Genomic DNA, 13040 nt, shown 5'->3' with positions numbered 1-13040 from the left:
GAACCTAGAGCCTGTGTCTCCTTCTCTCTCTGTCCCTCCCCCGTTTGCACTCTGTTTGTCTCTCCCTCAGAATAAACATTAAAAAAATTTAGGGGTTCCTGGGTGTCTCAGTTGGTTGAGCATCTGACTCTTGATTTCAGCTCAGGTCATGAACTCATGATTCATAAGTTCAAGCCTCGCATCGGGCTCTGCACTGACAATGCAGAGCCTGCTTGGGATTCTCTTCTCCCCTCTCTCTCTGCCTCTCTGTCTCTCTCTCAAAAGTAAGTGAATAAACATTAAAAATTTTTTTAATAAATAAATAATAAATTGCAGAATTCTACAACTTTATCAAGCACAGATACATAGAAACTTTTTCTCTCTCCACTCATTTATCTCTTAAACTGGGGGTTTTCAAGTACTTGGATATTATGGAATCTATGCGAGACTCCTCCAAAGTTCTCTAAGCTTACAGTCATCCATATTGTTTTGTTCACCCGGGACTAAGAAAAAGATCATCAGTGCCCCTATTTTTCAAGGAATACCCAAAATGGTGCCTAGAACACTGATGTTCCAGAATGTGCAGTTTGAAAACAGTTTTCTTGAATCCATACTACCCCTCACCCTTTATTTCTAATTTGTGTAACTCCCAGTAAGCCTGAGCTGTGCAGGGTAAAGGTAAGGAAGAGGAGGACAAGTGGGTCTGTCAGGGGTGCACATCATGTTACAGATGTTCTGTTCCACGAAAGGTCTAGAGCCGCAGTCATTTTAATTTTTTTAATGTTTATTTATTTTTGAGAGAGAGAGAGATACAGAGCATGAGCAGGGGACAGGCAGAGAGAGAGGGAGACACAGAATCCAAAACAGGCTCCAGGCTCTGAGCTATCAGCACAAAGCCTGACATGTGGCTCGAACTCACAAACCATGAGATCATGACCTCAGCTGAAGTCAGAAGCTCAACCGACTAAGCCACCCAGGCACCAAGGCAGTCATTCTTCTCCCTCACAGAAAAAATGCGTAAGTTCTAGCAAGAAGCAATCTGAGATGGTCAACAAATTACTTTCTTTTTTTAAGCTTAAATTACACAATGAGATTGAAACATATCTGTGTCAGACAAATTACTAGGAGAGACAGAGGGGCAACCTCGAAGTACAGAACATTGAGACAGCACCAAGTGAAAATTTTCACTCCTGCTGATGTCTTTTCTAAAGTACAAGGGTTGTTAATTCACAATTTCCTCACTCTGCAAGTCATGGACTCTTACTTCCAAATTCCCTGTGGGGAAATCCTATAAAGAACTCAAATTGCCGTAGCTCTCGCTGGTGTCAATATTTTAAATGTTGCATCAGTGGAAAGACATAGATAATTAAACATTCTAAGATATAACATGCAAACATTTTAAAGACCAAATAACAAGTAGATTCCTCCATGTGACACTTCTACCCAGTTAACAAGAGATATGTAGAGCTTTCCTGAGCTGGAGCACCAACTGTGCTAGTTGATGCATGAAGAATAACCAAATAAATAATTGTACAGTGCTGCGGACAAATATTGACTTTACAGCACTACAGGCTAGGTGGTATGATTTGTACAAAGTGGTTTAATTAAATAGGCTACCATGTAAAACACTTAGCCTCTAGTGAGATGTTGTAATTAAACCAGTATCTGCAATACCATAGAGAAAAGAAAAAGAAAGAAAGAAAGAAAGAAAGAAAGAAAGAAAGAAAGAAAGGAAAGAAAAGAAAAGAAAAGGGAAAAGAAAAGAAAAGAAAAAAGAAAAGAGCCAGTTAAAGTAGCTGTACTGGCAGAAAAGAAACACAACTATTTAAAGATGGATGGAGTAGGAATAAGGGTGCTTGTAGAATAAGTATGAACTAAGCTTCCTTTTCTCTTGCCTCATATCAGGCCGGAAGGAAAGATCCTCTAAGAATAAAGAGCAAGAAACAGGAACCATAGTCATTCTTTCTTTTATTTTTCCAACAAATATTAAGTGCCGGCCTTTCTTGTAGGTGCCTGGGTTGTAGTAAACAAGACAAAATCCCTGCCCTCATGTAATTTAGAAAGGTTGGCAGATAACAGAAGAAAAAAAAAAACAATATAACAAACAAGCATGTCTTTTCAGTTGAGTATTTTCAGGTAATGATAACTACACCAAGAAGAAAAATAAAGCAGAGTAAGGGACTAGAACGGAAAGGGTGCTGTTTTTTAGACAGAGGGGTCAGAGAAGCCTTCTTTAGCAAGTGATAAGAGGCCTGCATGGAAGTAAGAGAGTGGCTCAAGTCAACATCTAAGGTACTAGTCTTGCAGGCAGAGAGAACACCAAGTGCAAAGGCCCAGGAGTGCAAACATGCGAGGTTTGTTGAAGAACAAACAGGAGACTAGCATGGTGGGAGAGAATAGGAGATGAGGTCACAGGTAGCCTGGAGCCAGATAAGGCAGGGCCTTGTAAACTATGGTAAGCATGTTGGATTCTTTCCTGAGAATCATTTAAATGCCTCAATCATAATGTTACTGGTGTCTTCACAGCAATGTTAGAGAAGAAAGCATCTATAAACAACAGCCAAGGAGAAAAACTGGGAGACCACAAAGAGGGAAGAACGGGAAAAGAAAGTAAATGGGATTTCACAAAGGGGGATAAACTTTAGCAGTTGGGCAGCAGACATGTTTGCCAAACCACCTTCCAGCATGTGTCTTAGGGGCCGTCATCATTACTTTACAAAGCCTGTTTACAGGAAGTATTTTAAAAATCCAATATATTGAAGACTGGCGGACACTAAAAGGCCAGGAAAACACCATTTATAGACTTGCATTACCGAGAAAATGCTTGCTCTGATTAAAGCAATAGACTCAGGCTATGAGGCATAGATTTCCACTGGCGTTCAGGTCAGTCTGTAAACTAAGATAATTTCTGTCAAAAAAAAAAAAATCCTCCAGGACTATACACAAAACACAACACAAAGCACCTCTAGCAAATGAGGAATGAGCACTAGGGTTTTCCCCAGAGGCACCCCAAGCACGTTTGCAGTGATTGTTTGATGCATTTGGGGACAGTGCACATCAGCTAATCCTATGCATAGCATCATGGTATAGGTGATAAATGTAAGGGGAGACCAAATTTACATATGTTAACCCCATGTTCCATAAACAGTAATTTGTTAAGCCATAAAGAATGTCATAAGCACAGTTTTCAATGTTATGGGATATATACAATAATTAGAAGTCATTAGTCTCCAATGTACATTCTCCTTTTTCCCTTTGCTTTTAATCTCCTCATCTGCCAAGCCATTCTCCACAATGCCTGCCAATCTCTTACCAAAGTAAAAAGCTATTTATGGCAATCCCCTCCTCACCACCTTGCAGTGGCTCCCCACTGATGCTGCAATAAAGCCCCAAGTCTTGTTCATGATACTGTAATCTCTTAAGTATGCCTCCAATCTACAGGCACAGTCTTACTTCCGATCTTTGCCATCTTGCATCTTATGCTTTCACTTCAGTGAACTTTGCTCACTTTCCCCCATGCTCTGCGTCAAATCCCAGCTCAGCTCCTTATTTGCTGTGTAACCCTTGGAAAATTGCTTATCCTGTGCATCACTTCTTTTCCTATAAAATGGAAACAATAATACTGTATAATTCATAACTAATGGGCTCTTCATGGGACCAAATAAATAAATATATATACAGAATAATGTCAGATACAGTGCAGGTGCTTAATAAATGTGAGCTTTTATTACTGTTAAGGGTTAATGGAATTTCCTTATTATTACTATTTCTCTGACCAACAGAATGGCCTTCCTGGCCACTCTTCTGCTGGAAAACCGCTACTCACTTTTCAAGACCCCATGCAAATGTCATCTCTTCTCTAAACCTTTCCTAACACACTGATTCACTTTCTAGAGGTCTTTATTTCTTCTGTGCTCTCATGTCAAATTGGGGCATCGTTGTTCAATAGCATTATTTACACACCACTGATTAATTAATAATGCGTAAGTTTGTTTTCCAGACAGTATACGAGTTCTTTGAAGGCAAGGGCTATCTTTCTCATTTTGTATCTCCTAAACCCAGAGTAGGGCCTGGAGCACAGTAGTCTCTCAACAAATGTTTTGTTCAATCAGTAAATATATAAAGACATAGCTATTTCTCAAAATTTATCCAATATAGCTAGCAAATAGTTCAAGTAAATTGAAGAATAATATAAGACAAAGATATAGTAAGTTTAGCTAAGAAACTAGGCCTAAATTGCATAAATTGTGTCTACAATTTAGAGGAAGGTCAACCATATACTATATTCATTGTTCTATTTTTACTCTTCCCCAGTCATTTCAGCTTTGTTTTATCAGGTATAAGTTCCTTTAGAGCATGAGCTATGTTTTTTAGTACATTTGCACAACTATTAGGCACAAAAGTATACATTTCATGAACCTTTGTTAAAATGAGGAAAGATTTCCCAGTTATAGGTAGAACTAAATGGGGGAAAGGGAGAAAAACACAAGTCTTTTTTTCTGATACTAACTCTAACGGAAAGAATATTGCTCCCTGGGCAGGCACATTCCACAGGCAAGCAAGGATAGATGGACAGAATGCAGTGCTCACCAATACACTTGTTCTTCAAGAAGAGAGTGTAGGGATAGGTGTGTGGTGAGCACAGGGTGTAGTGAAGGCCATCACCAGTAACCTTATTTAGAGGATCACTCTGCTGATGATGATGGAGGAGAACCAGTGACTGAGGTTAGAACATCAGCAAAGGTATGAAGGTTGAAGAAGCTGGATACTATGGCAAGGGCCAGTCAGGAAAAAGCACTGCAGGAGCCAAGTAGAAGAAGATTATGCCTCAGAAGCTGTCACTCTTTGTGGTTAGGGATAAATAATACGCTTACCGGGGCGCCTGGGTGGCTCAGTCACTTAAGCGTCTGACTTTGGCTCAGCTCAGGTCATGATCTCACAGCTTGTGACTTCCAGCCTCACATTGGGCTCTGTGCTGACAGCTCGGAGCCTGGAGCCTGCTTCGGATTCTGTCTCTCTCTCTCTCTCTCTCTCTCTCTCTCTCTCTCTCTCTCTGCCCCTCCCCCACTCACACTCTGTCTCTCTCTCTCAAAACATAAATCAACATTTAAAAAAATTTTTTTAAAAATAATATGCTGACCTAAGGACTCTGGCATTAATTTTCCAACTCCATACACATTTTGTTGACACTCTGCAATGTAAGATATGTTTTTTATCCATATTTCCTCATATCATCTAACAGTGAGTATAGTATCTATTACTGGGTTTCAAAATTCTAAGGAGAATTTGGAAATTTGGGATGGTGATTCAGAGTTAAATTAATGGCTGATGGAGTAAAAATACATGGAATAAGCTAAAGCAATTCAGAACATTTTTAAAAAATATTTGCAACATGTAATCTTGAAAAGAACATGAATTTAGAGTATTCTTATACTCCAAATGAAACTTAAGTGAGATACTATATATGAACATTCTAGTAAAGAATTTAAAATATAGCAGGTGTTGGAATCCACATAGATTGAACCAAAAGTTTTTCTCACTCACAGCAGTACTCAATTCTATATGTTGAGAGTATAAAAAAAAAGAAAAAGAAAAACTTGGGACCAGTTAATAATGATTTTTGGATTCATGTGGTTCTTATAAGCCTTTTCTTAGTATTCACTGAGGACCAAAAACCAGATTACAAATATTATATGTTATATACAGATTGATCATCCAGAAGAATTTTCTAGTACCTGGACTATGAAACAGTGAGATTGTGTACTAAATGAGGTTATAGAACTATCTCTCCAAAGTCATAAAAATAGGAAGATTTCCAAATGTCAAAGATGGAGTAATTGTGGTCTGCCCAAGGGTAAAAGGAAGCAATGAGATAATCACTCAAATTCCTTCCAGATTTAGGATTGTTTGAATATTCTGATTAGTGACAACACACTGAGCATCTACTTTTGTCTTCAGATATTTTAAAAATAATCCCAGAGTCAGTATTTCACAAGTGCTTCTTAAATCTTCTGCCATTAGCCCACACTTCAGAATTTGGGTTTTCAAAACCAGAGCTACATGTTCATCTGAGTGAAATATGAAATCTACAAATAACTAAAGATAAAAAAAATTGTTCAGTGAGTTTAGACATAAACTGTATCTTCTGCATTGTTTAGCTTCATCATGAAAATTACTTTAATTTCAATGCTGGAATCAAAACAATCCAGTCTTCTTAAAAGAAGCCTACTGTCTACTGTAAAGTAATAACATGTTTTTAGAGACTTCTAAGTGCATATCTTGGAATTTCTAACTTAAATGCATGGCTTGGAAAATACCAATTGTTGATCGTGAAAGGATAGTTACATTTCATCATGACAAAGGGGCAAAAATAAAGTACTTGTGCTCTAATTTACTCATGTTCCTTTATATATGATGCTAGAAAAACACATAATTTTTAAGATGAGTGAAAAAGTCATTCAAATACATAAGATATGTGTATATTTTATAAAAAGACATTTTCATGGAATGTTTCATGCAAATAAATTTGAAAAATATTAAACATACACTCAAATTAAACAATAGAAATAAATGCATTTATGGCTTAATCAGGACCTGAAAACAAACTGATATAACTTTACTAAGAATGGTAAGAAGGGGAGTATGTGAGTTGAGGTAGAAAAAGGGTGAAAATGAATCACAGTCATAACTCAAGTCATTTTATAAGTTTGGTGACTAATGGATTCTTTAAACCTATATTATGGTACATTATAACCAATTCATGTGTTTTGTGGGTTTTTTTTTTTTTTTGACAATCTGTAGAAATTTTTGCTTTACCTCAGCTAGAAGAAGATCACTCTAATAGCATAAGTTACCTTAGATATCATTTAATTATTCTTTTTGTAGCTCATTGTAAGAAAATTTGTATAATGCATGAGTGAAACTGGCTTTTTAATCACTTTAAAATTTGGATTCTTTTGAAAAGAAAAAAATCCAATATTTATAGCTCATGTTCCTACCACATCAAAAATCTATTCTAAGTAAAAAGAAAGGTCACATTATTATATTCAGAAACTCTACAGTAAGGAAAATATTACCAAAGTCTTATGAAGATTTACCATTATCTGAAAATTAGCTTACTAAAATTAAATGTCCTTCTTCTCAAAATACTGGTTTAATATTAACACAAGTAGTAAAACAGATAAGCCTATTGGTTAATTGTACATTTTCCATCTCTGTTCTTTTTACGAGAACTAATTATACCCACATCCCTTCTCCTATCCAGTTATACTACTTAGCAAACTATATGAAAATACATACACATTAGGAGTGGAGTAAACCACGAGAGAAAGGCGTTCTTCGGTATACACTTATATATAAATCTTCTCTTTATACAAATGCTACCATTGGTAGGTTTTTAAAAACTAATCACGTGTATTCTACGTATGAGACTATAATTAAGATTTAATTCATCAAAAAGATGACCAGGAAAATTCTTCAATAGAACAATTATATGAACAACAGTCCATTCTCAGAAAACAAAAACAACCATACCATTTTAACTAGGTAAAGTATCTTTTGGCTAACCATGTGGTACCTATCAAAGGCAAGCTACATATTTCTAGGGGTAAGTTGAATTTGCCAATGCACTGTGCAGTAGATGAGACAAACATTTCAGATGAGTGGAAACCAGAATTTAAGTAAATACTAATGTGCAAACCCAGATATCCAGATATCCTCAGTTTATAATGTTGGTTGGCAACCTAATATGCAGTCACACAATCACTGTGTTAGAATTGCCTTTAAGAGGTACCAGCTCCCTTTATTGCTATGGTCCCTATTAAATAAAAACTATCCAGATATCCAATTTTGAAGGGTCTCTTAATCTGAAAGAAAATACGTCCTCTAGAGAAATCAGAAATGCCCCAGTTTTGATGCTTAAAGTTTATTTAATTTCTATTGTGCTTTTTTAACATTTCATTATCATACTGGTTTAAGGAAGCTACCCCATTGTATGTAACACATACATTAAAGGTGGCAGACTCAGTGCAATTTTTACAGAAAGTTCTTGAATGTACTTACTTGGCATTCCTAAGTAAACTGGGGATTTATTTATTATTGCCTATAATTCTGAAGTTACTACTTTTTTTTACAAGAGGCTCTTCAAGATAATAGCAATTTGAATCTAAATAAGACTAATTAACCATGTAATTTCAGAAGTCGGAATTTAGTTCTCCTTTTCTTTAAGCCAGTAAATCAAAATCGCACTAGTTTCTACACAACATACATGGCAATGCAATAATTAAGTTTGACTTTATATTACACATTGCCGTAAGAAATAAATCAGAACTAAAATTCAACCATTTGTCTCATACCAAAAATACGCAATTAAAACATATCAACAACAGCCACCAAACACACCGAAAGAAGTCAGCTATCACCTCAACAGAGATTAAACAAAACACTGAATGTTAAAAACTCCTTCAGTATTTAATTTACCTAGAATCGGCTAGGTATACTTTGGTGAGCAGTAACTTTAAAGACTCCCTACAGTTAAAGGCTTATTTTATCTGGAAACAGCTTGGCAGCACAATGATAATTTAATATACAGTGCACTATGTATTCTTCAGCAGACCCGCTCTCCATTCGTTTCACACTTGTGGTATGCATTATGAACAAAATTCAAATGTTCGTTTTCTACATTTCTGAATCACTGCCGCTACTGAAAAGCACCACAGACACCTCCAAGTCCCGTCTTACCATGTATGAGCCACAGTAAAACGCCGACGTTGCCGGATGCTTTTATTCACCAGCAACTTTCGGAAAAAGCATGGTGAGTTCCTTGGTGAACTGCGTGGAGAAATTTTAGGAGATGTAGGTCTGTTTCCCGGTAATCTTGGAAGCTCCAGTTCTAAGTGCATTTGCTCCTTGAAAGTCTTTATGCAAACCTCAGATTCGGAAGCAGTAAGTTCTTTTGAAGACTCTCTTGCTGTCATGTCTTATATGGAGTGCTGGCTTTCACCACCCAAAACAAAAACCTCAAACATAGCAGAGACACAGCTGCAGGTTAGGAGGCTGATGAGTCTGCAAACTGTTTTCCAGTTTAATTTCGGAAGCTGCGGCTCCAGTGTTTGAGCTGCTTAGAGCAAGAGCAGCATATTCGAAGAATGGTAACTCAGGCTGTCACAAGGAGCTTTATCAGCCTGGCTTCGCCTCTGAAAATGCGCCAAAGTGCTTCCTATGTCAGTAGCCTCCTTGTGGATGAGGCTTGTCTGCCAGCGACACACTGACACTCACTGAATTCATTCAGCTGAATATATCAACTCATGAAATATTCATAAGGGCTTCTGATAAATCCTTTACATGTATTTTTTAATCTTATCAAAGGAGCTGCACTCACTAATGGATAGTCGGCAAAACCTTGTCACTTGTTTTGTTTGCACAAAAAGCAGAACTAGAGCCTGTCCAGCACATGTGATGTTTCAAGTCTTCATTCAGAATTATCTTGCCCTATAATGCACACAACACTAACTCCACCTACCAGATGCTTATTGGCCTAGGATTATTTAAATAGTCGCACTCTGTTTCCCCCTCAACAACACCCTCCATCACTTAGATTTTCATCAGATTTGTACAGCTACTGTTCTCATCACAGTGAAAACATTAAATCAGGGACTGTCAAAAGCCTTGCTAAAACAGCCCCCCAAATTCCATTTCTGAATGAAAAAGCTGATTTGCTGAAGTTTTTTTCCCCCTTCCCTTCTCCAGAAGATCCAAAACAGCATCTATATAAAAAATGTCAGCTCACAGGAACACATTGGATTTGGTTCATTACCCTGAGGAATTTAAAGGCTAATCTTTATTCCAATAAACATTACCCTCATTCTTCTGTTTAAGCTCTTTGTTCAAGGGCTAGCCACAGCAGCCACTCTGTTAGTTAGATGCAAAGTCACTTCTGAAAGCCAAAACTTCACAGAACAGAAAGGGAGGTAACAACAGGGAAGAATGAAAGCTGCTGGGAAAAGTGCAGAGTCCAAAGTCAAGCATTGCATATGTGTGCGTGTGTGTGTGTGTGTGTGTGTGTGTGTGTGTGTGTGTGTGTACGCACGCGCAGGTGGCTATGTAAGACAGTGTGTGTGTGTGTGTGTGTGTGTGTGTGTGTGTGTGTGTGCTTTGTTCACAAGGGCATACAAATGAGATATATGGACAGGGGAATCCAAACAAGTGTCTCAAGTACCAAAGCAGATCATTGTAACCTGAAATTTCATTTAGAAATACACTGGAAAGCAGGTTTGATACTTTAAAAGGCACATGGAAGGGAAAAGAATATGGTGGTGCTTGAAGTGTACAGATGTTATGAAAAGTCTGTACCAGCCATGACTGCCACCAGGGCCAGCCTGAGCTCATAAAAATTTGACAAAGCAAAACTAAGGCTAGTCAGTGAGAGTGACAGTTAAGGAATGATTCACAGGAAGACTTCAGTGAATAAAGGAGAATAGTTTTCCTCTAAGGTGTGAGGACTTCCACCTTTAAAAAATCACTCACATACGTCATATACTCTGACTGAATACCTAAAGGACTGAAAAAGAGCAGATGATGACCTAGGGAAAAATAAACCCCATGCCAGCCTTTGGGGGAAGTGGGTCAAACCTAATAGAAAGGACTTAAACTCCTAGTTTACAGGTACTATCTTGGAAAGATATTGATATTGCAGTAACACCCTAAAAATACATCACGAACAAAAGCAAAGTTAGGGAATTTCAGAGTTGGAAAAAATCTCAGTGATCACCTTATTCAGCTTCTCATTTCAAAGACAGAGAAACAGTCCCAGAAAACTTCAGTAACTTGTCCCAAGTCACATTGATAGTTGACATTAGAGCTAAAAATAAAACCCAAGCATTCTGATTCCCAGTTGACACTCTTTAACTGTATGAAACTAAGAAGTCAAAAGAGTCATTTTGTCCAGCCAGGTCCTCATACATCTTCTTTATATATTTGAGTATGTCTTAATATCATGTGAGGAAATATGGTCACTGGTACCTATTATTTACCACATTATGAAAACAAAGCTAGGACTTTCCTCCAACAATAATATGATTTAAAACTGAAACATGAGAATATGTGATCCTGCCAATATTCAGAGTGTTTCATTTGCAAAAAAAAAAAAAAAAAGCACTTTGAAGTTACCAAGGTCTTTCTCATAATCACTTTTTAGGTTGCCAAAATATAGTAAGCATTTCAGGGAATTTTTTTCTCCTAAATTATGGTAAATTTCTTAACTTAGATTTAGCTGTAGGTAAACTGGGGTTCAGATAAGGAAATGTTGACATATGCTTACCTAAAGCAACATAATGATGCAACTGTAATTATTTTCCAATTCTTATCGGCAATTTATGTGACATTATGTGACATTTCACATTACTCTTCATTTTGCCTACTATGACAAGCCAATGTCCCAGTTAAAGAAATTTTGAGAATCATCCTAAGAAATAAAATTCTCAAAGATAAAGTCTGTTAACTCTACCTTATCTAGATAACATTTAGTAATACTAAAGACAGTTAATTGAGATACAAAACTTAAAAGATAACGAGACTATTTTAAAGTCTGAATTAGTTACCCTAGAGGAAAGGAAATGTATATCTACAGGTAAATTCATGAAAGTTTGTTTCTAGAGTCAAAATGCCAAAGAAAATCTCAACACTGTGTTAAATATTGAAGTCAAAGATGAATCTACAAAGTAGGAAGCGGGAGGTGTTATCTAAGAAAAAGTACACAAAAGCACAGTAAAAGCAGATAACACCCTGCTATATTTTAGCAAAGAATATACTGTTCTGAGAGAGACAGAAGAACTGGAGAAAAAAAAACAAGAATAAAGCAAACAGTTATGTGCCCTTCTAAGAGGAGGAGGAAGGAGACAAAGTCAAAACCTTCCTATCTACATGCCATGATTAGCTAACCCTTGGCACCCCAAAAAGAGAGATGAGTAATTCTGAGTCAATTTATTAGCATACAGATAGTTGCCCTTGGGAATTACTTGAGAATTCCAATTAGAGCTATGTCTCAATTTGAAATAATGAAATTCCTAGTGTCCACATACTGTTAAAGTGATATGAATCAAGAATCTATCATAATAAAATATCATTAAAGGATCTGAATTGAGTTATATGGTCAAAAATAATAATGTATTATATGTATTATTTACAAATATTATGGACAAATAAACAATACTTTGAGTTTTTATCAAATTAAAATGGAAAGCAAATTAATTACAACCAAACAAAATTATAAACTTGTAGTACAAGTATTATAACATTGTTAAAATGTATTTTAAAAGTTATACTTTGTAATCAAATTATTTTAAATGAAAATAATTACCTTCTTTTCGTATCCAACACCTTTCAGACTTTAAAAGTTTACTTGGAATAAATTTTCTCTGACCTGAGTGACCAATTTTTAACTAACTATTATAAAACTAAAGTATTTTAAAGGCATAAAACCAGATTCTATGCAGTAACATTATGTATAACAATGTTGAAAACAAAACAAAACAAATATGGCTAAACATTTACCATGAATACAAAGCTGGATATTTGAGAAGACAGAATGTATCTGGAAGTTTCTTTATGAAGAGGAATAGATTTAAGACCATCGATATTAACAGAGTTAAATTGCTGTTGATTATATCTCTAGATTATTACCCAGTGCTCTTTTTCTAAAACAACATACAATCTGAGCACAGCCATGAGGCTCTACTCAATTAAATATGGACAAGCTCTTCTTTCAGCCAGACAAGGTAAGACGTGAATACAGAACACCAAGAAACACCAAGAGCCTCTTTCAACAGAATGCCCTACTCACCACAGATGGCAATTTGTCCCAATTTCTCCATTTCAGAAATTTCTCTATTTGAAGAAATAGAACTAGACTTATTCCAACATGACTGAGGAAAATATGCCATTCAGTTGAATGGAAATAGTTGTCTGGCCATCTAAAAGAGGAACAGTTAACTGACCATTCTTTAAGAATTAAGGGATGATAGGGAAGTAGCTCACATTTATTGCATACCTGTGGTATCAGACAT

General features: G+C 36.4%; 1 protein-coding gene across 4 annotated transcripts in view; it reads right to left on the bottom strand.

The window, feature by feature from the left end:
* The window catches only part of PDE4B (phosphodiesterase 4B), a 543304-nt gene that overhangs the window by 351375 nt on the left and 178889 nt on the right, over window positions 1-13040 (bottom strand). Inside the window, exon 1 of one of the 4 annotated variants that reach the window (XM_040470526.1) lies at window positions 8719-9179. The exons of the other annotated variants lie outside the window; for them this stretch is intronic. Coding sequence (XP_040326460.1) covers window positions 8719-8954 — 236 coding nt within the window. The 5' untranslated portion in view covers window positions 8955-9179. Of the gene's footprint in view, window positions 1-8718; window positions 9180-13040 lie in introns of those variants that run through there. 4 annotated transcript variants of the gene reach the window in all.

This window comes from Herpailurus yagouaroundi, unplaced genomic scaffold, assembly GCF_014898765.1.
Source record: "Herpailurus yagouaroundi ecotype Mexico unplaced genomic scaffold, PumYag 77, whole genome shotgun sequence".
Classification (NCBI taxonomy): Eukaryota; Metazoa; Chordata; class Mammalia; order Carnivora; family Felidae; genus Herpailurus; species Herpailurus yagouaroundi.
The sequence above is the reverse complement of the archived record's forward strand: the minus strand, read 5'-3'. Positions and strand labels throughout refer to the sequence as shown.